Source organism: Onthophagus taurus, chromosome 7 (genome assembly GCF_036711975.1).
Source record: "Onthophagus taurus isolate NC chromosome 7, IU_Otau_3.0, whole genome shotgun sequence".
NCBI classification, from domain to species: domain Eukaryota; kingdom Metazoa; phylum Arthropoda; class Insecta; order Coleoptera; family Scarabaeidae; genus Onthophagus; species Onthophagus taurus.
In genome coordinates this window covers 9,585,767-9,612,239 of record NC_091972.1, presented here as the reverse complement: position 1 = coordinate 9,612,239, position 26,473 = coordinate 9,585,767, and the positions used below count along the sequence as shown (strand labels likewise).

At 34.4% G+C, this 26,473-nt stretch overlaps 3 protein-coding genes across 6 annotated transcripts in view; 2 read left to right on the top strand and 1 right to left on the bottom strand.

Annotated features, from left to right (window-relative positions):
* LOC111424549 (Follistatin) overlaps positions 1–5,259 on the top strand; it is a 35,638-nt gene extending 30,379 nt beyond the window's left edge. For both annotated transcript variants that reach the window (XM_023058127.2, XM_071198303.1), the window contains 4 exons: positions 701–895; positions 1,467–1,697; positions 1,764–2,227; positions 4,255–5,259. In XM_023058127.2, the coding sequence (XP_022913895.1) occupies positions 701–895; positions 1,467–1,697; positions 1,764–2,227; positions 4,255–4,278 (914 nt within the window). In that variant the 3' untranslated portion in view covers positions 4,279–5,259. The remainder of the gene's footprint in view (positions 1–700; positions 896–1,466; positions 1,698–1,763; positions 2,228–4,254) is intronic.
* Positions 5,260–5,541: 282 nt separating this feature from the next.
* LOC111424544 (neuronal acetylcholine receptor subunit non-alpha-2-like) lies at positions 5,542–8,355 on the top strand. The gene is made up of 7 exons (XM_023058122.2): positions 5,542–5,681; positions 5,760–5,920; positions 5,980–6,024; positions 6,078–6,187; positions 6,989–7,533; positions 7,590–7,765; positions 7,824–8,355. Exons 1-7 carry the CDS (start codon positions 5,606–5,608, stop codon positions 7,986–7,988), a joined length of 1,278 nt encoding a protein of 425 aa, XP_022913890.1. The 5' UTR covers positions 5,542–5,605; the 3' UTR covers positions 7,989–8,355.
* Positions 8,356–9,934: 1,579 nt separating this feature from the next.
* The window catches only part of LOC111424578 (scribbler), a 37,855-nt gene continuing 21,316 nt past the window's right edge, over positions 9,935–26,473 (bottom strand). The window contains exons 4-10 of one of the 3 annotated variants that reach the window (XM_023058171.2): positions 23,973–24,848; positions 17,167–17,290; positions 16,968–17,108; positions 16,029–16,859; positions 11,649–12,907; positions 10,940–11,585; positions 9,935–10,861 (exon numbers count right to left, since the gene is read on the bottom strand). In XM_023058171.2, coding sequence (XP_022913939.2) covers positions 10,797–10,861; positions 10,940–11,585; positions 11,649–12,907; positions 16,029–16,859; positions 16,968–17,108; positions 17,167–17,290; positions 23,973–24,848 — 3,942 coding nt within the window. In that variant the 3' untranslated portion in view covers positions 9,935–10,796. Of the gene's footprint in view, positions 10,862–10,939; positions 11,586–11,648; positions 12,908–16,028; positions 17,109–17,166; positions 17,291–23,972; positions 24,849–25,120; positions 25,189–26,473 lie in introns of those variants that run through there. The other 2 variants (XM_071198038.1, XM_023058169.2) reach the window with 2 other exon arrangements.

The following is a 26,473-nucleotide window of genomic DNA, read 5'->3' as shown; positions in this document are numbered from 1 at the left end:
TATGTCTGTTGGTCTTCTGATTATGGTGAGCTTTTTTAAGTAATTAACGGGTACTGGGTGTACTGCTTCTGGGTACTGGTCCAGAATCAAACTCTGTAAGAAAACCTGTGTAATGAATAAACTAATCTCTACAGCAAACGAAAAAGATATTACCTTTTCTTATGATCGCTTTTTTACATTGACCACTATACTACAAAATATAAAATAATAAAATGTTGAAAGCTGGCTCCAAAATCAATATTTCTTAACCCCTTAAGGATCAATTATTTTTGAAATACATGCAAATACATATAGTATGTTCCGAGATAATTTGAGTCTGGTCCTTAAGGAGTAAATAAGAGATAATTAAGAAAAATCTTCATATTGACAGATTATGAGAAGATGATTTAGCGGACCAACTAATGGGATTATGAAAAGATCGCATAACAAGATTATGGTGGACGAAGGACTTCGAACTTGCTTCTGAAGAAGGTTGTAACATGACATCCGAAACGTTAAACGCTTCTTCAAAAGACGCAAGGTTAAACCGTGTTTCTTTGCAAATATCACCAGTGAATTATAACCTGTACTCCAAAAATCGGTATTATAATAAATAAGAATAAAAAAATATCGATTATCTTGACTGATTCTATGATACTCTCAATATCTCTATACTTTTAATACGTAATTATAATTAGATATTTTTATTATTTTATTTTAGCTGGTACCTGTTGGTCATCAATGGTACGCAACGATCGTTGTACCGAGGTTTTGTACGAAAACGCAACAAAAGAAGAGTGTTGTTCTGGTGCTCAATCGGACACAGGAATCGCTTGGTCTTCAAAACATCTCGACTCTGGATCACTTTTTTTCTGGAGAGTCTTAGGAGGAGGTGTAGAGTGTAAACCTTGCAAAGGTAAGTAAAAAATAGTACTCATTTTATTAGTTACATCATCGGTAATTTTCTTCACGACTACAAAGGCTCTTTCTTCTTGCTTCTTTTTCTTCTTGTTCTTGTTTGGTACGAGGTAAAAATGTCTCTCGCAAAAGAATTTCGCACACACCCACTTATTGTTTACCATCCATCCAGCACACAGAAAACGTCGTATATGCAGACACCGGTTCCTTTCTTCTTCTTGTTTCTTTTCATTTCTTTTCCTTTCTTCGTTCCACTCCCGCATCGTTCGTTCTCTTATTCGTACGTTTCGGCGGTCGTTTTGCATTCCGCACGAGGACGCGAACGATTATATTTAGACATAACTGCGCGATCCATCCCGGTGGAGAAGACCTTCTTTTGCTTCGTACGAATACATAATTAGCTTACTTAATTCGACTTTTTTGCACGACCACGCTTAAGACTTTCTCGACGCCCTCGAAGAAATCGAAGAAAGAAAGCGTGCTCGCGACCCGGACTCTGAATGTTTTCATCATAAATCACTGCAGTATAAAAATGGGGATTATAACTTTTTTTATTTTGATTAATGTAGATAATTGTGAAGGCGTTCTTTGCGGAACTGATAAGACGTGCGTTATGAGAAAAGGTAGACCGAGATGTGTGTGCGCCCCTAAATGTAAGGATAATTCGAAGAAGAAACAGGGAAAAGGAACAGTTTGTGGAACAGATGGGAGAACTTATAAGAATGTATGTCGATTAAGGAAGAGAGCATGTAGAAAAAGGGCTACTGATTTAACGGTAGCTTATTATGGTATCTGCCAAAGTAAGTTTTTTTTGTGTTAAGATTCATTCGGACTTAGAGTTGTTATTAATCTATTATTGTTTTTAGATTCCTGTGATAAAATAAGTTGTCCATCCGGAAAACATTGTCTTCTCGATCAAAATTTAAGTCCACACTGTGTCCGATGCTTGAAAAAGTGTCCGGGCGCATTGCCAGCCAGACGGCGAGTGTGCGGCTCGGACGGGCTGACGTATGCGAGCGTGTGCCACCTGCGCGAGAAGGCGTGCCGCCGTGGCAAGGCCGTCCCGATGGCGTACCGGGGGCCATGCAGGGCGCCCGGCAGCGGAGGCGCGACCTGCTCGAGGATCAGGTGCCCCGGGACCCAGACGTGTCTCACCGATGCGAAAACGGGCGCCCCGCGGTGCGTCACATGCGTGCACAGGTGCAAACCCCGTCATATGTCCGGACCGATATGCGGGACCAACAACTATACCTACCCCTCGTGGTGTCATATGATGCAGGACGCGTGTCAAAGGGGTTATATTGTGGAAACTCAACATTCAGGACAATGCGTAGGTTTATTAATAAATTCATATGTATAACACAAATAGGTTGTAGAGACGATAAAAACTTATTAACCCTTTACTGCATAATGGAGCAGAACACTGTTTCACTTGTAGAACTGTATGTTCCTTATTCTTGATTGCAATAAGGTTCATTTTTGCTACAAGAATCAGCATGTTACGCTTAGTGTATCTGCAAGACGTGCAACGGTGATTATATAGGGTGTTTCATAATATATGCGCAGGACTTCAGGATGTGATAGCTTGTCCAAAAATTTGAAATAAAGTTTCTATAAACTTACCCTCTAAAATGCACCATTTTCGAGCTAATATCTCCGGAACCGGATACAAAAGTTGCCTTTTCAAAATTTTCCAAACCGTCGAGTAAGATAGGTTTAAGATGTGAGCAATTTTTCTGATACTTGTGGTCGGATTTTCATCAATTTCGTTGAGGACAGCCTCTTCTACTTGGGGATTTGCAACTTCCATAGGTCGCCCATTATCAGCAGTATTCCTTTTAAAACTTCCATTTTCCCATAATCGTTGGTGAATGCCTAGAAATAAGTTATGGTGTGGTATTGGGTGATCAGGATGTATTTCTTGATACAACCGCCTTGCTTCTGCCGAATTACCGCACGCCATTCCGTAAAGGTAATGCATTTCGCACATTTCAGCGTTTCTGTAATTCATTTTTAATTTTGTAATAGTTTACTTTTTGTAGGTACAAAGTAATTGTTATTTTGACAGGAGGTAGCTTTTGTTATAAAATTTAAAGCCTACGTATTTAAAATAAATTTTAAATTCTTACACAAACGATTTTATTCGCAAAAAACGAATTTTTTCTATTAAATTTCAACACCTTAAACACCTTTTTTCAAAATTTTGGACAAGCTATCATATCCTGAAGTCCTGCGCATATATTATGAAACACCCTGTATAAGTGCTTTTCTACAAAAAGTAATTATAATTTCTTTGCTCCATCTCCTTGTTTAAGGCATAAAAATTATTACTATTAAAGTGTTTGCGTCTACTAATCTCCATATAATCAAAATGTATCAGAAAAGAAACTATTTTAGATCACTGTGCATTTTTTAAAATATCACTCACGAATTTCATTTAAATTTGGCACAGTCTTATGGGAACAGTTGTTATAATTGTTATAACATGAAAAAATTCTCTATTATTGCAAACGGTTTTTAAACATGTGACCTACTTTTAGACAAACATTTTCCCAATATATCATGGACACACGAACTCAACTTGAATTCTATGATATTTTCAAGGTCGCGGTAAACTTGTTCTTTCAAGAAGATCCAAGAAATAAATCCAATGGATTTAAATCCTAGGACTTAAAAAGCCATTTTATTTAGGAAATTTCTAACTGGTGGTCCATAATCGAGTAATTCGAGTAATTTTTTGGTTTTCATCTCTTCATTCGTGCAGGTTACGAGTATTTAGGAATCCATTTGAGTAAATATAGATTCATCACTCTAGCTAGAGAATTTTTTCAATAAAGTGTGGTACACGTACCATTAAAAACCAAACACCAGGTCGATTTGGAAGCGGAGAAATTTACCACAAACATCCAGACTGCGACAAAGAATAATACTCGGGTGCTATTAATAAAATACTGTCATGTACAAAACCTTATATCTTCCATATAAGTAAAATCTGCATAACTCGGTACTCGATTTATCTACAGATTTATCCTATATCCTAAATTGGCATCCAGCTTTATGAAGAATCTTGCTCCATGTAGTTTTTCTGGGTATTCTTCCAAAGCAGTTATGATTGATAGTTTCATTGTGGTTCTGTGTAAAACAACGTTCCAACAAATTATCATTACTAACATCGTTATAACTAGCCTGATTGTAGTAAGAACCACCTTATTCCACCTAAACTAGTATAAGACTTTTTTTTCAGAGAATTTAAAAAAATTGTGCATTAAAGGGTTAAAAGTAAAGAGTGTGGTAAATTCATTATAAACTGAGTAGTTTTAATTTTAATTATATTTAATTTGTTTTTTTTTGTTTTAGACAAATGAAGTCCATCTATTTTAACAATTAATACGAATGGATGTGCAAAAAAGTCCCTAAATAAAGGATTTCTAGAAAATTGTATTTCGAATAAACCAAAGATTTTGTCTAAAAAGTCTACAGAAGAAAAACCTGTTTTAAGAATGAATCACTTTTCACCAAGATTAACGCGATTATTATTGTTGAAAAAGGTTTAATTGCGTTTATAAATTGAGAAAAGAAACGAAAATAAGTTAATAGAACTTTAAAAAAACTTAACTAGGTAAATGTAATAATCTATTATAAATGTACTATATTAATATCGAATAGCGATTTTATTTCTAGTATAACTGTTGGTTGTTATTAGTGCTTCTTGTACGGAATAGAAAAGACTGACTATGTACTTATTTATAGGAATTTAATAATGTGTATTATTATTATTATCATAAAAAAAAAACTATAATTAAAATCCTTAGATGCTTCTTCTTCATATATTCATTCTAATGAATATAAACGAACGAAAAATGATCAAAAAAATTCACTATTCATTAATCGCAAAATTATAAAACAAAAAAATCTTTATAAAACCTAATTGTTAGTACATTTTTATTGTTAAAATTTTTTTTTTAATATTTATGTAAATACTTTTTTTGTATAAATTATTGATTTATTTTCAAATTAAATGTTTTCTTTTTTTTACATTCTCAACGTACACGGTGTATGTTAAGGGAAATTTTTAATTATTGTTGGATACTTTATAATCGTCTTTAATCGTTATGTCACGTCTTTGAAAAGGAAAAAAATAAAAACGCGAAAATGAAAGAAAAAAAATGTGAAAAAGATAATAAAAAAAAAATACAATTCGATTTTTAACTTATTTATAACTTATATATTTTTACTCCTCGACTTCGTTAATTCGTTGTTCGCATGCGCAAAAAAAAAGAAAGCCAAATGTATTGTGTATCTTAACTACTGTAATCTCAATAGTTGAAATCAAAAAGTAAAAAGTAATGCTAGAGAAATAAAGTTTGAAGTTTTTTTTTAAATCCTGATTTTTTCGAGATTAATAAACATTTAAGAAGTTTGCAAACATTTATATGAACACTTCATATGAACAAATTTGTATTTCTTATTGATTAACCTGTTTAAAACTAATATATGTTACGTCCTCTATTTTAATTTAACAATATTTCTATATATCTTGTTGATTGAATAGAATCAATACACACAGACATTTCGAATTTATCAACTGATAAAAATGCAAAAAAATACTGGGCGTTTCAAAATATCATATTACCGGAAAAGTCGATACCAGAAACATCAGAACCACAAAAAATAAGCGCAGTTTGAGAAGTGAATCGACATTCAAATCATGTTTATGACAAAAATTTGTATTTTCATAACGATTACAATCGTTGTTATATCAATATTTTCAAATTATCTAAAAGGTAAATTAAGTTTCAAATACTACTACTTTTATAGTTAAGGTAATAAAGAATTATAAGAAATAAAATTATGTTTTTTAGTGATGGTGAGTAGCGAATGGTGTATGAAATCGTCAAAACAAGCACACTCCAGATTAAAAGACGACGTTTTATGCGATTACGATTTAGAAATTAGACCGAAATTAAATCACACTGTGGCTACGGTGATTAGTGTTAAAATGATTTTAAAAAGTTTCAGCTTTGTACGAATAGTTTCAATATTTTCAATAATATTAATTATTTAACAATATTATTTTTTAAGGATATGCATTCACATTATCTCTCTCTTAACGCATGGGCAACATTTGTAAGTATTAGTCCTTAATTAGTTTAAGAGTTAAAATTGATTTTTATAATTAGTTTTGGGCTGATGATCATTTACAATGGGATCCAGAGGACTATGATGGAATCAAATCAACTACTTTTCCAGTTGAATCTCTTTGGATACCGGACATATCACATTATAATAGGTTCAAAAAAAAATTTAATTTTGTTAAATACAGTATAACCTCGATATAAATACGAACCTCGTTAGAATGGAATATAAATGTTAGGATTCATAGATAGAATTCAAGTCAGGGTATTCCCTGATTTGTCTATAGGACGTATAAAATATGTATAATTCAACGCTAAATTGTTATATATTTTATTGCACTAAAACTAATACAGACCAAGAACTAGAAACATTCTAGAAAACCCTAGAAACCCAACCCAACCCGAATGATTCTAGTTCTTGTGTTAGTTCTAGTGATAGTGCTAGTGCAATACTAGAACTAACACTAGACCGAGAACTAGAAACTTTCGGGTTTAGCCACACGTCTCTCAAGACGGCTAAACCTGAATGATTATAGTTCTAGGTCTTGTGCTAGTTCTGGCGATAGTGCTAGTCCAATACTAGAACTAACACTAGATCGAGAACTAGAAACATTCGGGTTTAGCCGCACGTCTCTCAAGACGGCTAAACTCGAATGATTCTAGTTCTAGGTCTTGTGTTAGTTCTAGTACTAGTGTCAGTGCAATACTAGAACTAACACTAGACCGAGAACTAGAAACATTCGGGTTTAGCCACACGTCTCTCAAGACGACTAAACCCGAATCATTCTAGTTCTAGGTCTTGTGTTAGTTCCAGTGATAGTGCTATTGTAAAACTAGAACTAACACTAGACCTAGAACTAGAAAGTTTCGGGTATATTAATTCGTATTAATTCGTTAAACGAGGTTTGATTGTATAAAACTTTTTAATTATTAATATTTTAATTAATATATTTTAGATATGAACAAGATGGAAATCATGAAATAATAAGCAATGTTAATTGTTACGTGGTGTACAATGGAAAAGTAGCATGTGTTAGTCCTGGAAAATACGATACTTTATGCACAGCCGATTTAAAATATTATCCATACGATCGTCAAACGTGTTCGTTCGTAATAGGATCGTGGATGTATTCAGGAGAAGAAGTTGATTTGCAATTTTTCAACGATCCAATTAACATGGAAGAATTAACACAAAATCCCGAATGGAAACTCATAAATGTTACTTATACGCGAAACTCGGGGGAAGATTCGTGTTGTCCAAATTCAACGTTTCCATCGTTAATTTACACGTTTGTTATTGAAAGGAGGGGCGAGTTTTTTGAAGCAACCGCTGTTATACCAGCTTTAGGATTAATTTTAATGACGTTATTAATATTAACTTTAGAGGCTAAAGAAAGCGAAAGAATAACTTTGATCGTTTGCGACATAATATCACACATAATTTATTTGCATTACATTTCATGGAATGTGCCAAGTTTTGGAGATAATGTTCCTAAAATAAGTATTTATATAGTTTTAAGCCATAACAAAAAAGCGTTTAAATAATTTTTATTTTAGTTTTATTCGGGCGAGATTCATTGGTAATCGTCTTTTTCGTGTTAATGATAACCGTAATTTTACGCAATATAACAAAAAGCCCAGAAACAAGTCCCAATTGGGCTAATGACTATATCAGTAAAGCTTTAGAAAGTCGATTAGGACATATGGTTTTAGTTTTGGATTTTACAATGAAGGTAATTTTCTTTATATTTACTATTTTTGAAGGTGTAATAAAAATTGTATATTTTATAGAATATTGCAAAAATTAAACGAGAAGAAGATGGAGAAAATATTGTGGATAACGTTCAAAGAAACGTTGAAAAAGATTGCAACCTTTTTGCAAAATTCGTCGATCGTTTATGTGTCGTTTTAATTTCATTTACTTATTTGTTATTAATTATATTATTTCTTCTTTAATTCATTTCATTGAGTTTTTTAGGTGTTATGAATATTGAGGTTATGTTTATATTAAGAATTATGTCAATTTTTGACAAATTTAATTTTTTCAAACATTGTTATCATTATTTCCAAATTTAATTGGCACAAATTGACAAAATAATTATAACTAAAGCTTATTATAGAAATTATTTGTAAAACATACTATCTTACAACATTTTCTTCTTTCCTTCACCAAGCATAACTTCAAACTGTCAAAATTTTGACATAAGTTGGAGAAAGTAATATTAAATAAATTCGCTTAATTAATTTGATTTTTTTAAATATATGATTTAATTGAATGTATAACAAGAAAATATATTTGTTAATAAAAAGTTTAAAAACCAAACACTTTCCTTTTAAAATTTCCATTTTATATCAATCGAAAATGTAATTTTTGACATAACCAGATCGATTAAAATTTAATAATTCCGAGTATTTAATTTGCAATTTTTGAATATACAATGTAACTTAATGCGCAATAACAAAACATGTTTATAAACAAAAAGTTTGAAATGGAAAAATCTTTTAAATTGCATTCTTAATTTCCATATACAATGTTATCTTTTTGACGTAAATATATTAATTAAAATTTAATAATTTTGTGTATTTAGTTTACAATAATGGAGTATACAATATAATTGGACGAGTAATAACCGCTAATAACAAAATGTGCTTGTTAATAATCAAGTTTGAAAATGAAAAATGTTTTTAATTAATTTCCATGGTATATAAATTGAAGATTTCAACGATTTGACGTAAACATTAATTTCAATTTAATAATTCCGTGTATTTAATTAACAATTTTTGAATAGACGATTTAATTAAATACGCAATAACGAAACGTGTTTATCAATAAAAAGTTTGCAAATGAAAAATGTTTTTAATTTCATTCATACATTTCTATATAATATATAAAACGATGATAACTATTAATTGTAAATCTGTCAGTTTACAAGATAAAGAAGTTTAATTTTAATAAATATATATTCAATAAGACCGTGTAATAAATTTAATAAATAAATATAATAATTAAGTTTAATAATTTATTAATAAAAAAATTAAAATGAAAATGTTTGAAATCAGTATATAGGGGTGTCCCAAAATAAATAGATCTTAAAATTCAATTTCAAACAGTTTTAATTGTAACTTAATAAGAAAGTGGTTAAAACTATCAGTTACAGGTTTAAGCAATATGCTGAAAGCTGCTCTGATATGTCCTACCAATGGAGATACTGATATTGTGCTATCAATACCATCAGATTTCTGGTTAATGAGTGTAAAAGAACTTTAAAAACACTGAGTTGTGATAACAGAGTATCTCTGATCTGGGTTCCAGGTCACTCTGGGGTTGCTAGCAATGAAGCGGCAGATGAGCTAGCACGAGAGGGTAGCGCTAAAGACTGCCTACTGTGGACCAGTTTTCCTGGAATGACACGCGCTAAGTTGTTTATTAACATCACCACTAACAAATCCGGGAATACTTTAGGACTTGCTTGTAGCAGCATTCAAGTTCTAATGGGCGTCTTTACTAGGTACTGCCGATTTATTTCAAAACTGATTTCATAATTGAGCTACTTCGAAGTTTATTCGCTGGCAAATAAAATTTCCCAAATAAGGTTTAGAAGAAAATTCTTAATTGTTTTTCAATATAATTATTTTTTATTAAGCAATTTTACATTAAAGCAGCAACCTGTACACTTTGTATTTATTTTTTTTTTATAATTTTTCCTTCTTATGCGTAAAAAATTGAACTAACAGTAATAATTATGTAATAATAATAACGAGATGACGACAATAATAATAATAATAATGACGAAAAATATTAGAAGTTGTCGCGGGTACAAAATGTACAGATCACGGAGATTTCCAAGTAAAAAATAAGAACCGTATTTGTTTTCGATAATTTTTTTTCTATTATTTCTTTCTTTTTTTTTGTTTACTTTAATCTTTAATACATCATATCCCACTAAAACTGGGACGTATCCGAATAAAACACGACTTAAAAAAAATAAAATAAAAAAATCGCTAGGAAAAATAAGAAATATACCAAAGAAGAAACTAAACTCCAAGAAACAATGGGAGAGAGAACAAAATTGACGTATTAAAAAATATGTGGACAAGCACATATATAGAGACGTATATAATATTGTAATGTATATATAATATAAACACTTAAAATATATATTATATACAAAATGCTTATTTTAACTTATACACACGAGAATAAAACGAATCACAAGTTAAAATACACAGAGTGTATATCAATATATTGTTAAAATTTCTGCTTTTAAATTTTAAATTATCATTTTTATTTTGTATTTTTTATTTAGCTTTATATTTCATTCACCTCATTTCTTCGCTTCTTTCTGTAAATTTACAGTAATAAAGTACAGATTTTTTTATTCTCTTGTTCTTCCTTAATTTCTATTTCTCTTTTTCGCTTCAGTCTACAATTTAACTCCTATTTTAATAGTTTTTTTTACCTCTTATGTATGTATAGTTTTAACGATAACCATTGAATCCATTGTTTTTCTCTTATTTTAGAGTAAATATGATGCATAAGTAACTAGAGAATGTTCTTAAAACTGTTTATTTTCTTTCATATTTAAAAGTTTTTATTATTTTATACGTAGAATCTTCACACAGTTATTTTCGTCTTTACACTATTTACAAAAAAATCACTTCCCGATTAAGTTTTCTTTTTATGTTTTGTTAAAACGCACTTTTTTACACGTTTATTGGAATGCTCTGATCACTACTATTATTACTGCACTTTCTGACTTGGTCTCATTTTGGTGGATATGGGTTAATCACTGTGACCGCTGCTGCTTGTTGACTTGCTAATACAGCCGCTAAACAACAAATATTATATAAGAATCAATGAAACAATCATGTCATTTTTTTTTGAAGTCATTTTTAATATTCTTTACCTCCATATGGTGCTGGATACATAGGATACCCGAGCCCCACATGCGTATGATGATGAGTATGAACATGTCGTTGTGGCGGGGGTGATCTCGATTCCTTCCCATCTCCCGTTACCTGTTTACCACCACCTGAAGCAACCGTACTGGCCTGCGAAGAAGACACAACTTGCTGTTGCTGCACTCCACTCATTTGTTGTGAATTAACCGTGGGATTATTCGCCGACGGGCTACTACTCGCAACCGACGTTTTCGGCGTTGGACTTTTAATCGCGCGTTCTTGAAGTTCGTGGATTTTGTGCGGGGAATAGTACTGGGCATGATGCTGAAGCATATCGAGAGCTTTCGTGGGTGGTGGCGGTCGAGACAAATCTTCGGGGGCATAACGCGATAACTGAGGGTGATGGAGGTAGGGATTTGAACCGTATGGACCTGGAACCATTATGCCACGATACACGTGGTTTGGGTCGAACGGTAATGGTCCATAATGTGGTGATTGCATGTAGCTGGGATGGATGTAATATTGAGACGTTGGGGGCGGTGGGGGACCTTGCGTTTCCATAGTAGGTTTTACGCCTTCTTGTTTTACATCCTTTTCTTTTTTATCATCTTGTTTTTCTTTATGTTTTAAATTAGGACTTTGTGATGGAACCTAAAATAAACAAAGAAAAAAATTAAGGATAAAGAAATAAAAAGAGAGTTAAATCAAATTTACCTTATTTTGCGATAGATTCTTCTCATTTTGTTGTTGCTGCTGCTGTTGTTGAGCTTGTTGGGCTTGTTGTTGTTGCTGATGTTGATGTTGTTGTTCCTTTCTCCTCTGTTCCTGATAAGCGTAAAATCGCCTGACGTCATCTTCTCTTTGCGCATGAACTTGTTGTCTTGAATAAACATTATAACTCATCTGATTTTTCATTTCAATACTTTCCTTCAAAATCTGATGATTATCATTTTGATGTTTATCTTTAACAACATTCGGTTCCGTTTTAACTTTTCCAGGATTTGGAACTTGAATTGGATTCGGTATTGGAGCGTTTTGTTTAACGGTTTGTTGTTGGTCAATCGGACTAGGGTTATCTTTTCCTCGTTCTTCTTTCATTTTATCATCATTGATCGATGGAACATAAGACGTTTCCATGTTATAAGGATATGAAGGCATGTAACCATACGGGTAATAATGCTGTTGAAGAACTTTTTGTTGATACTCTGGGTTGTTGGTGTTGTCTTTTTTGGGATTATCCTTTTCAATCGGTTGTTTTTCTATGGTTTGTTGTTGTTTTTCGGGTTCTTTATTTTTATTTTCTTGAACTGATGAAACCAAATAAGGCGCCTGGCCATAAAATGGGTAAACATACGAAGGCATATGTTGCATTTGTTGCCCGGAATCAGCCTTTTTGTCGTTTCCTTTCGATTTATCGTCATTTTCAATCACCGGAGCACCATCGTCCGATATATCCGAATACGCAGGGCTTTGAACCTCATCCCTACCACTTTGATTCTCCATACCGAAAACGGGCGCCTCATTCGTTTGGGGCGGATCAGGACTCGAGGCGGGACTCTTTCGACTCTTTTTCTTATTAAAATTGGGCGGTAACGGTTGCTTAACCGTCTTTTTATCTTCAGGCATTAGGGCGGACGTCGGTTTTACTTTAAACGGCGTTAGATTTGTTGCCGTCGTTTTGGGACTTTGCGGCGGGTGTGGACTCGGTAGCGATTGAATTTGAGGTTGATTTTGACTGGGAATCATTAACGTTGGCGGCTGGGTGAAGGTTTGCGATGGCATTTGTTGTTGTTGTTGAAGTTGACCGCCGAAAGTTTGTTGTTGTTGAGGTGGTGGCGGTTGTGGTTGTGGCTGTTGTTGGGGAGGTGGAACTTCTTGAGGATGCTGTTGAACCTGTTGCGGTTCTGATGAAATGGAAGATACGTTTACTGGCCTTACTGTTGCTAGTGGACTTGGTGTTGTTAAGTTATTACCTGAAACAAAGTAAAAATTTGATTTTATAACATAATTAATAAAAATTAACAGAACAAGAAACAAATTTGAATACTGAGATATAACTTTAATAATTGTCAATTTGTGTTAAATTTTCCTTATTTAGACATACAAAACTTTCTTAACGGCAAAGTTTAGTGTTAACTTCCAAGTCAGTGGTGATCCACATTCTTCTCATTATCAGTTTATAAGAACAGGTACTCCACAGATGATTAATAAAATAAAAAATATCACCCCAAACATTGATTCAAAACCTGTGTTGAAATTCACGTCGTTTTGTAACAAATTTTTCCACAGGCCCAATAATGAGTAATATGGACATTATTTACTACATTGCGTGTGAAATTCGCGTTATCCTGTATATTAGTTACACAAATATTTACAATATGTATGATACGACGAATGTACATAGTCGGAAAATATGCACATATTTCAAAAAGAGAGGTTAAAGGTGAATAAAACGATTCAATACTTGTATAAAGTTCAAACATCTATAAAATACTTGCAGAAATCATATGCTTCACCACCAGCTTCATGAAGTTGTAGTTTCAGCTGTTACAAACTTATATAACAGTTATGTATAGAAATAAAACTACAAACTAATATCGATGAAACAGGCGTACTTAATTCGTGAAATGTGAAAATCAATATTTTTTATTTTATTTTGTATAAAATTAAATTTATTGTCAAAAACATTAAAAACGATGAAACGCCACTGCCAAAATCCATGATTTATTGAAGCAACCTTAGACAAAGACTAAATGAAACGTCTATCTCTATTAGAGTTCAAATAATTTAAGAAAGACTTGATCATTATAATAAATTTAAAAGTCGTTTTCTTATTCACAACCTTAACTTCGAAAGGTATTGAAATTTCAACGAGAACTCAAGAATTGATTATATTACTGGAGGGAAAAGACTGGAAACAGAAACTCAAGCTGAATCCGTTTCTAATAAAATTATACAGCCGAACCACTTTATTTAGAGAAGAAAATGAAATTTCATCTTTCAAATAAATTAATTCTTGTTTTGTTAACTCTTTTGTCAATATTTACTAAGTTTGGGAAGAGTAAAATCAAAATAAAATAATTATCAATTCATACTTTTTGAGAAAAACGTTGTGTATTTTATTGTTATACCTCAGATTATCAATCTTACAAAGATGATTATATCCCAGTAAAGAATTTACTACTTTTCATTATGAGCTTAACTCATGAGTTACATTTTTATTTAAATCAGCTGTCAAACTATATACTTGTTATTGAAACTTAAAAGCGTACTTCGTATCAAGTTTAATGCGTCATTTACCGATTTTGAAACTTTTATTGCATTTTTATAACGAGCTTTTTATTGGCATATTAAAAATTGTTATAATACAACGGAACTTTGAACGTTTATAATTAGATTGTTCAAAACGTCGAATTGATCAAAGAGAACAAGTTAAAATATAAAATATACGTCCATAATTTAACACCTTCAGAGCAATGAAAAAAAGTGTTGGCATCAAACGCTGAGGTATTGCCAAGTGAATAAATGTTCCAAATCTCATTGTCATAATAAAAGACGGTATAAATTATTAAAAAGGAAGCTGTTGGGATCAGATGACTTTTTAAATTGGGCTTTAAACAAAACAGTTGTTATTGACTTCAGAAATTTGAACCTGTTCAATTCTTGGTAATTTATTTTTGCAAAACATGTTTACAACCTCTTTGCTCGTAACCACATTTTATGAATGTGTTTTTAACATGATCAATTTGAAGATGCGTCAGCAGTATCTCTTGATAATAAATTAAGAATTTTTCACATGTGGGTGTCAAATGGGTTACTTGTTATTAGTTATGTTCTAAATAAGCACTTATTTTTATTTCTTACTGATGGCACACTTCAAGTTATCACTGGAGATGTGCTATTTACTACAACTTACGAAGATCGTTCATTCAAATATAATGATTTTGAAAACTATCTCATGTAAAGAAGTGTATATGGCGAAGAATCATGCTGCAGATGCGGGTTTCATTTTTTCATACCTACAAGCACCTAAAAGACGATGTTTTGAAAATTTACATTGTAATGGGTCGTATTTCGAGTCATTATGAATTGTGACTACCTGGACAAATTTTACTCAAAACTTGTTTATGATGAGTTTAAATTTAACATCTTTTTTATCTGTTTAGGATTAACTCTATACAATATTAATAAACTTACAGTCAATAATCCAGTATATCGTAGTTATTGCCAATAGAAACAAAATTATATGAAATATTCAATACCTCATTTCAAAAATAAGATGTCTTCAGCTTATTGTTATAAATTCACATACATAAGTGCCAAGATACGTTGCCAATTTAATTTTTATTTTTATAACGATAAAGAACCATCCATTTTAGGAATAGATATCTCAGCAACTTTGGTTGGAATAAAACTTTCGCCGTAAAGTTTATCATAATCACTAAACATTTCTACTTATGTGAATTCGAATATATTCGGTTCGAAGTTTCTTTTTCATCGTGTTTCTCGGTTGCATCTCGGTCTACTTTAGGAATTCTCGTCTCGAACTCCATCTCAATAATTTTATAGCTAATTTTAAAATTGGATATGTGACATATTTCCAAACTAATAAGTTCAATTTTTTTGCGGAATATACATAATGGATTTCACTGTACGGTAAACGCTGCTGTCGAAAACGCTTTATCGGATTCAACGAGGTTTTGATGGGATTACACCTTGTTCGGTTTAGAGTTGGATTCCGCAAACAGCTTTCCAAACAAAAAAAATTGGCAAAAAATATCAACTTCGGTTATATAGCGGGATGCCAAACTAGCTTTAGGAGCACGATAACCGAATGTTCCGCAACCCATAGTAGTTATTTACGAAAAGGATGAAGTGAAACATTAAACCCGTAGATGAAACTTTATAGTTGACGAAACTTTATTCGTCCAAGAGATAACTTTTATTCGGATCGAGTTATGTATTATGTTTTATTTATAAAATTATAAGCAAAACTGAGTGAATCTTTCCTATGTAAATTAAATTGTAAACAAGTTATTTTGATGTCTTCAAGTTATACCTCAGTTATACTTAAATACAAATTGGTTATCTTACCTGATACAGGTTGACTTTTATTTCCAGGAAATATATTCGAAACCGGAAATTCTTCTGTATACCTAAGAACGCTTGGTTTTGCCACGACATTTTTCGCAACTCCATTACTTGCCGCTTCCGCTAAAGGTACACTTGGCGATCCAACGGAATTTGTCATATCTTGTATACTTTGCGGGGTAGCCGGTGAAGGGGGTGTACTTCTCGGCGTATCCGGTTGACTTGTAGCGTCCAAGCTTCTTAATATCAATGGCAGATCTTCCTTTTTCTGGGGTGTAGCCGGTGAGTCTTGACTTTTATCTGGCGATTTAACTGGCGTGGCAGGACTCGGAGCTTCAATATTGCTACTTTCGTCATTTTCAGACATTGACGTAACGTCTTTGGTGTCCTCGTCGTCCGCTGAACCGTGTGCGTGGGATTGATGATACTTGAGGCCGTTTATGTGCTTGTACTTTTTCGAACAATTTGGTTCGGGACATTCTAAGAGTACCGGGGATGGTGGTGGCGAAGAATTTAAGGCGTTTGATGAACAGGATGTTGTGGATGACGATGAACTGTTCGATGATGATGTGGAAACTGTTGCATTCGCGGCTGTTTTGCTTTTTTTTCCACCGGTAGGAACGCCGTCCTCTTCGCCGCTTCGGCTCTTCCTTTTGTTGCTCGGTTCGACGCGAGGCGGTGCGAACGGTGTTGGCGATGATGGGGCCGTGGCGGTTGCGGCCGTCGCCGAGGGGTTTGCCCCGTTGGCGGCCGCACCGCGTCTTCCCTTGGGGGCCCCAGGTCCGGTCGCGCCGCCTCCGTTACGCAGCTTACTGTGCGCCGACGATCGGGTCTCTGTGAAGTAGTTGTTGTTTGTCTGGTCAGTGTTGGGTGTGTTGGCGGTGGCGGCTGCGGCTGCTGCTGCGGCGGCTGTCGTAGCCGCTGCCGAGCGGCCCCTCTTACCTCGGCCCTTCGGCGTCCTCGTGTCCAGGTCGCTGGTCGGAGAATCGCAGAAGCGCGGCGGGGCCCAGTCGTGGCGAGTACAGTCTAGGAGCGTGCCCACGTACGTTTTACCTCTCCACGTTACATTTACGACCAATACACCTTCAACAAAATTAAATCGACCTAACAAAAAAAAATATTTCAAATAAAAAAAACTAACCTCCTTCGGTTTCGTGCCAAACAATTCCTTCTAATGTTACACTAGTTCCGGGTTCACATGGTCCTAAACAATCTGGTTCCGTTATTGTTCCTACACTTGTTCCAACGCACACGTCAACAGTTTCCTAAAACAAACAAAATCATTAATAATAATAATAATTATAATCAAACATGATTAGTTTATAAAACTTTCTTTCTACATTTATTAATTTGTTTCAGTTTCAAAACGAAATGTTCATTATATAAACACGCCCCTTTAATTAATCAGCCGGACGGAATAATCAGGATCGTATTAAATCATCGGACAATGAATGCACGGCCGTTCTCGGTTCGCACATACATGCATGAACCGGTGCGGCCTCGATTGAATTTGTACCTCGTTAATCACGAGTCAGCGCCGGTAAACTATTTTTAGCCAGTCGGCGGACCGCCGATAGACGGTTAATTAACACCTTCGTTTCGTAAAACGTCCCCAGTACGACCGACGTTTGCACCGACGCACCATGAAAGAGATTCTAAACTCGCTAATTAATCACCAGTTTTCCTTTAAAATTAACACTTTCGTGTCTGCTCAGTTTATGCATTTATTCACTTATACACGAGTATAATATCAATTAATTGCTATACAAAGAAAATCTAACATTACCATTATCCAATGTTTATTCCAACATTTGTTGATATATAAAACTTTAAGGGTGAGTTTTCGATGTGTTGAAATAAAACTTATTTTATAAAAATGTTATGTTCACCTTTAAATCAGCGTAATTTTGTTGTTGTAATCGCTTCGAAGACCGAACATTATTGTATCTTTCCACGCTACGTTTAACTTTGCTGATACAAACGTTTAATTTTTTCGAAATAGTTTCGTAATTGTAACCTTCTAAGTGCAAAGCGACACAAATAGCACTTTTTTGTTCGGTTGAAAACGTTTTACCACACATTTCTAAAACCATGATCATTCTTTTCGAATTCCTTCTTAATGGATTTCACTTTGCATGTTCATGTTCTGAACGGTAACTAACTGAAATTTAAACTTAAACTTCTAAAGCTTCTTATAAATAACGAGAATATTGATGACTTATTAAAACTCTATTAAGAAACGCAAATGGGTTTCTTCTTAAATGTTTTTATCTTTTAAATATAAATGGGTTTGTAAGTGATTAAATTCAGGTAGTTTTTGAAATTGTAAATACCCAACAATAACTGTTGTTTTTTTTTTATATTTAAATAATTAAAAGTGGTTATGAATACGAGTTAATATTCAACTCGAAAATATCATGAACAAAACAAAACCAAATATTCCAAACATACAGCGGCCGACCCTTTCATTAAATAATGCATTTGCCACCGTCGAGCTATCAAATTAAATGAAAATTAATAAAAGGGAAACCTCGCTGCTGTACTATTGCGAAATCAATGTTCCCCTTTCGGGGATTTATTAACATATTACGTGGATTAAACCGCCACCGCCCACCCACCGCCACCGCTGTCGTGTTATCCCGCCCCCCTTTTGCATATCAACCTCACTTCCTCATCACCCCCTCAGCCGGTCGCGTTCCGAGTTAATCCGTCGGACGCTTAATTTAATGGATTTCACGTTTCCGCCCCCCACTAACCCAACTAGCTACTCTCACTCCATCTTTGTCCATCTCATTCAAAGGCAGTGTTTCTCGCTCTATCAAATGTTGTCTTTCTTTCATTGCCAACCCCCAAATTATCTATATTTCTCTCTTTCTCTATAAATTATTCTATATCTAGTTCCCTTTCTGATTTTCTCTCTTTCTAGTTTACACTCTTCTCGTTTTCCCCGGTTGCAGCTTTTGGTCTAACACGGTCGCGGTGAACAGCATTGTTGTGTAGAGACCGCAGAGTATTGATTCGCCCCGTTTGCCGTCGCCGTCATCGTCGACGCCCCCACTGCCGCCGGCGAACGTTCCGCGGTACAATTTCAACCCCAAAAGCTCTCTGACAGATGGATGAGGGGGATGGTGGCGACTGCGATTGGGGGGGGAGGGAGAGGAAAGGGTGGCGGCGGCGGCCATTTCGGTGGAAACGTTTCGAGTACGTGACAGAAAAGGACAGCCGGATAAAGAGAAATGGATGTATAGAAAGAGAGAAATAGAGATAGATGAGAGAAATGGAACGAGGGTCTATTCCGGAAACTGCTGGCGGCGGCGGCGGCAATGGGGATTGGAGGTTTTGTCGGATGGACCGGGGAGGAGGTTAAAGGGGGCGAATGTTTCCGGGACGATCGGTGGTTAACCGAGCCGTATCTGTCAGAATTTGTCTGTTGTGGAGAAATTCTATTATTGAGGTGACGACAAAAACAAAGTGTTGGTTGGTTTGTTAGAGGCTATTTAATTGAAACCGTTAATACGTCGCTTTTATTGCTTACACTAAAAGCTTTTTTCACCATTTCTTTCTTTTTTGTCGTATATTCTTCGTTTTATTTACTAGGGTGTGTATACATCAATAGTCTTTATATCTAACTTACAATTAGAGTGAGTGTAAGAGCGAAAAAGTTCTAAATCCTATTTCACAAATGGATAAAGCTGCCTATAAACTTTATTTCAAGTAGTATCACTTCTGACATCCCCTAGTTACACTTTGAAACATTGCTATGTTATGTTTGTTTATAATAATGCAAAATTAGCTTGAGTTTATGAGCTCTTTATTCATCAGCAAAAAGATATTTTGATGAATCAGATTGATGAGTCAGTAATAGTTTCTGTATCGCTGACATCACATTGTTGATATTTATCTAATTGGGTTTTTATGGTATGTGCACATTCAGGTGCAAAGTAAGCAAATTTAAATGATAAACCTTTGAGAGAAAATGTGATGAATTTCAACTAAAATACTACTAACAACTAAAATTTTTGACTATTTCAATAGCCTTAAAATTCGTGGGTTTTGTCCAACGTCTTCTTCTTATATTTCGAATAAGCCAAGAAAGTGCCAAAAAGTAGCAGTTCAGAAGACACTTCATTAAAAGTTTCATTTTACGTCCAAGTGTATGTAACAGTGTTTTGTATATTTTGACGAGATTCCAGAACGGAAAATGTAAGCTTATATAGCCAAAGTTGCCTCAGTTACCAAAGTAACACAAAGGTAGCAAATGTTGATTTTGTTACATAACCATTGAAACTTTTATTACGTGTTTGCCTTCCTTTTATTAAAAACGCATACTGGTGTGCTCATAATATATGCAGCACGAGTTCACTTTGCATATTTTTTAAAGCACCATACGCTAACGTGCAAAACATCGTTATTCGCTAACTGAAACTAGTTATAAAAGAAATACTACAATGGGTGTGCGATATCGATTCAGATAAATTATGTAAGAGATGTTTGAATATTCTAGTAGCAGCTTACATTAGGTATAACATGATAAACTCAACCCCATTGAATAAATCAATTTAGACTTGGTTAGTTTTGAAACAACACTCTTCAACCTCAATAAATTTATAATGGCCAAAAGAAAAATCGAACTCCCACGGGTGGTGATGCTCTTAAGTTATCTTACTAATACAAGAAAATTATCATTTTGCTTAAATGGTCCATCTTACAGCCAATGAATAAAATATGGTGACAATTTTTGAACAATATGAAATAAAAAATCTAATTTTCAAAAATAACTGTGTTCAAAAAGTGGTTATTAGTAATTATGGCTACTACAGAAGTGTCAAAAAGTCAAGGAACCTAGCAATTCCCATTCCAGTAGCTTCTGGGTATCTCAAAACCAGAATAGCCTCTCCAAAGTGCTCTTTCAGGTCATCAATTGTATTGGTCCAATAGAGTCGCAGGAAGCAAGACCATAAACTACATATTTCGAAATTTGTGTTACTTTGGATAATAAGGATGAGATTATTCTAAAATTTTCATTCAAAATTTTACTTCAGTGAATATCGGATCGATTATTCTGCTACTTGAGATTGAACACCATAGTTACCCGTTTGGGATGGAGAGAGAACTCGATCGCGAAATGGAAATTTTCAGTCCCCCTAATACGGTAATTCCGCTTGTTGACGTATCTATTCAAATGAAAGTGAGCTTCGTCACTAAACCAAACCATATTCACGTCAAATTATTGTTTGTTAACCGCATTGACAATATGTACTGTATTATTAGTGAATTTGTCACTTTGTTTAATCGATATCTAGGATATTATTAATAGTTTATTAACTGCTACCATGTATATCTACCATAAGATTTGCAACAAAGGTAATTTTTACTGGTGGTCAGTTGGCAAATGCTTACGAGATCCTAATTTTCACGCCTGTCATCTAATTATCTAACAAAATATACATACATGTGTCATTACGCAACAATGTTCAATGTTCTTGCATATTTTGCAAATTAATATGTTTGAGTTCCTATAAAAAATTCTGAATACCAAGAACGACCGATGTGGCTTATATTTGGTGTTTGTATAGCTTCTTCTTAGAAATCAATGTATTCAATTTCATCATGTGGGGTTGGATAAAGTCTTCTTATGTATATCGCGCAAGAAGTGCTAAGAATAGATATCTTGAAGATTACAGGAACCATAAAGGGAGTTATTGGTAGCACGATGTAGCAGTAAATTTTATAATAAAACTAAGTGCAGAAAGTTACTTTCATATTAATTCTCCCATTCTTATATAAACGAAAACATGAACTACAAAGGGTGCAAAAGTAAGGGTACGTCCACATCGACAATGAGGCATTGATGCGACATTGAGAATATTCTAACTTATGGAAACGTATCAAATTAACAAATTCTCTTGTAGTTGGTAACGTAAATGAATTGATCATTTTAGACACGAACAAGCACTTAATTTAATTGAAGGATGAATAAACAAATTAAATAAGTGATGATTTTCTGTTAATTCTGGGAAGATAGAACTGGTTCTGTTTACATTATTTCACATGTTTACGAAATGCGGCAACAACAAGCTCATTTCATAAAGCTAAAAATATGTTTCGAATGTATTCTGCAAATCTTTCTTAAATTCTTGATGAAAACAGCTATCATAATGTGGAAAATATAAACTGCTAACTCGCCCCAAGGGCTTTATGAGCACGTATAAAAAGACGTATAGTGGTAAGACTTCTGACGCTTCCCTTGTAAATGTGTAAATAAGTTAATACTGGCTAATATTAAGTTTCGTTATTGTTTAGGTGAAGCATATACACAAAGATTTAAACAATTAAAAGCATAAAACTGTATGAACAGGTGATTTATTAAACAAAGAACATATAAAATGCTAATACAATAAAATTAAAACCCCTATTACTTACTAATTAATAATTAATGTTGGCCAAATTTCACAGTCAATTTCAAAATGATGACATCAAAATTATAAGACCATCAATTAACCCTCAACTTGCTTTAATCCTCTCTTTAATTAACAGCTGTCGTTGCCCCATTATTTTTTTATCGACAATATCAATGCAGAACACAAGAGGTTTTTACCCCTCTTCCTTTCCTCTGTTCAAGTTAGAGAAGGAAAAGCAGTTGACGAGTGACGTTTACCCTCTTTGCCATAGATGGATAGTTGATCGCTAATGATCCCAATCGAACATGGGGACCCCCATGGTAGGTTGAGGGGTGATGAGATGAGTGTATAAAATGGAAAAGAGGAGAATTTTCCCCTTCTCGTTGCCCTTTGAGCGAGGTCGTTTACAATGGGGTGCGCAACCATCTGCCTTCGGGAGGCAAGATACGAGTCACATGTTACAGCTGTGTTATTGTTCTTTATAACACGTGATCGGGTGGTGCCAACACCCGATCACATCAAACACCCAATGTTAGTAATGGGATATAGGGTTTATGGCTCTTTTTTTTTTGAGGGAGAATAAAATAATAAAATAACACTTCTTTTTTTTACAGTTTTATATAGACATAAGGGATGTTTTTATTTGTTATGTTATATGTACGGGTCAAGGATAATGAGGTATAAAAAGATAAAACTTCTTCGATTTCTTTTTCACTTTTAGTAATTTATAAAACGGAATTGGAAATGAAACCTAAAACGAACCAAAACAAAGAAAAAAAAGCGGTAACAAATGGAATTAAAAAACGACAACTTTTTTTGTTGGCCGCAATCGAGTAGGAGCCGGGAGATTTTCAACGAGGCGAACGAACACGAAAACACTCTGGGGGGGTCGCTGTGTCGTTTATTTATATTCGTAAAGCGCGCGCTCGTTTCAATTGTTTCGGGTGGCGATTTCCGGTCGTGCGTGCTTTAACTTGTCGGTCAGGGTTTTTATTGTCGTTTATTTTTTTTACATTTACATTTTTTTGCCTGTTTTGAACTCAACACTTCAACGAAACGCAAAAAGCAACAGAGGACGGGTAATCAAAACTGATTGCCTGAAAATTTGCATGCTATTGAAAATTTCGACCGTGACAAAAAAGAGATTGTTGATAAATGCTTTTTTTCCAATTAACGTTGTTTTTTTTACTCAAAAAACTGTAATTGCATTTTTAAAAAGTGAACGAAGATTTTTTACAAAGATAACGTTAGAGGGCGTTAAAACGGGATCGATGGTAACGGAAGATTACCCCCTTGGAAAGAGGGTGGGATTGGAAAGCAACGAATGCGACAGCGGAACGACTCGTAGCTATCCTAAATTGAAACGTAGCGACAAAGAATTCAGCGCAATTTTCCGGGTCTCCTCCCCTTCTTTGAGAGAGGCAATGACGGTTTTTTGGCACGGTGATTTATAGTAAAGGAATTTAACACCACCCTCCTATCTACATTATAGTCACGATGGAGATTGAATATTTAGATTAAAAAAGTAATTAGATTTAGAATTTACCTTAATTTCAGTTTTTATCTTCTTACTGGGTGGTGGTGATGAACTTCTATCATCTCCTGTAGGTGGTGTTGGCTGTCGTGCACTCCCTCCACCGATTCCAACTTTGGCTTGTTCTGGTTTACTGGCGGATCCTTGAGCTGTGGCGGCGGCAGGACTGGGTGGAGGCCCACCGATGACACTACCGCCAATTTGTTGCTGTTGGTTACTTGGTGGACCAGGTCCTGTACTAGCTGGAAAAACCGGTCTTTGACCACCAACTTGTCCCGCACTAACCCTCACTAAACCCCCGTCTACCACTTGAACATTATTACCTCCACTACCACCGTTATTAGCACTATTACCGTTATTACTATTATTATTTCCGCTCACTTTACTATTATTATTATTACTGTTACTTTGCGCGTTACCTCCACTATTATTATTACTATTACCACCGCTACTATTAGAATTGCTATTTTGTTGGGCACTGGTTTGTTGTTGCTGAGCGGCGGCAGCTTGTTGTTTTTCCGAGTGTTTGTCCCGCGCTTTGTCCCTTCGATGGCCGCCTGAACTTCGTTTATTACCCGAACCACTCCCGCTCGTTGAATTCGCACTCGACGACGACGACGAGGAATTCGAGTTTTGCGAATTCGACGAGGACGAGTTCGACAGCGATGAAATCCCGCCGCTCGCGTTTATCGAATTTGGCGGCGGATGTTTCCCGCTTGTTGTCGTGTTACCCGACGTACCGGAAGTTCCTTTACCACCGCCGCCGCCACCCGTAATTATATCCGTTGTGTCCGTCGTACCGTTCTGTTCGTTACTCTTGACGATTTCGTGCTTTGCTTCTGATGATTTCGTTCCGGGTTTTGTACGTTTTATTTTCATTTTTAAACCCTTACAAAAGAAAATATATATTTTCTTATTAACATTCATTTCGGAAGGAATTGCATAAGGCTTGGTACACATCTGATATTTTTAATGTAATTTACAAATTTTGTTCCGGCAGAAGTAAAAACTTGCTTACAGGTAAAATTTCGATAACCTATTCGGACACCATCTAATGATGATTATCAAAGTTATTATTTAGACAAATTCATGAAAATTGCCATGCCAAATTCTGTGTTTGTCAAAAAATATCAGATGTACAAACGACGCCATAAGTGTACCTAGATTGAGTTGATTCTATGACAAGTTGTAACGGTAACCATGGCAACAACACCCTAAATCGTGGTTACTATAACAGAAAATTATTACTTCTTATAACATATGATGTGGAAAATTAATTTGCAACAGTATCCAGAATTGAAAACAACGGAAAAAATATGTGTTTCATATGAATAATCGCTAATTATTACCGAGGCAACCTTACTGTTTACTGTTACTTAGGTATTAGTTAAGGAGTAAATTGCAAACTATACTTTTATTTTCCTCATATACAAATTGATTGGAGTAATTTAAATAAATCAAAAAACTAAACAGAATAAGAATATATAAAGAATATTTATGATTTCATCATGATCATGATCATTCCTGTAATCTTGATTTAGACCACTTAACAGATAACACAGCTTCTCAAATCATTTTCTTTTCCATTACTCTCTTACATTTTCTGTACAAACTGAACCAGGAAAATGGGAAGTTTTGAAAACAGATCTTTATAATAAAAATAGTAGTAAAATATGTAATATTCATTTTCTAAAATATCAACATGAACTAAATTTACTTTTGAAATTAGAAAAGTGTGGGCGGCATTGTTCTGTAAAAGTATTATTTTGGCTACTTGTCAAAAACATCTGTCGCAACGTTCCCTGAACGCCTTCTAAACTAGAACAAATCCGAGATGACGGATGACCATCCTGCCTTTTCATATTCGTGTTGCGAAGTTACTGTACATAGTAATCCTTTCTTTAGTACCAACCATGGCTCCTCAGCGAAAACAAGTGGTTTTAACATTGAAAAAAATATATAAATTGTTCGACAACAAACCGTACGCGATTTAGTTAATCAGCAGCTCAAATTAGAAATCTTTGTTTCTATGTATGAGCTGAATCCAGGTGATGCATGAGCAATGGTGAAGTGATTTTCTCCACAAAGTGCACTAAGAGGGCCGATGCCCGGTCCGTATGTGTTAGCTAAAGTCCAATACTTGTTGGAAAAGTTATATGTTATATATCATCAAAGAACTTACATTTATAACACTTTAAAGAATTCAAGGAGAACAGTTTAGTGCTAGCAAAGTTGGAGCTATAATTTTCTATGATACGATATCAAACATGTTTAAAGAAAGGTATTTAGTACCTGCCCAAATATATAATTCTGACGAAACCGGCCTCTATTGGCGTACATTAACATCTGCTAATAAAAAAAACTGCTCCTGGCAATGAAATTAGATTAGAGTCTTACGTTACTAAAAAACTATTGGAGAAAATAAACTGAAATCAGCAGTAGTAGGAAAGTCAAAGACACAGTATACACGGACGACAAAGGTCTCCCTCATATCCCGCCAAATGTTAACGCCC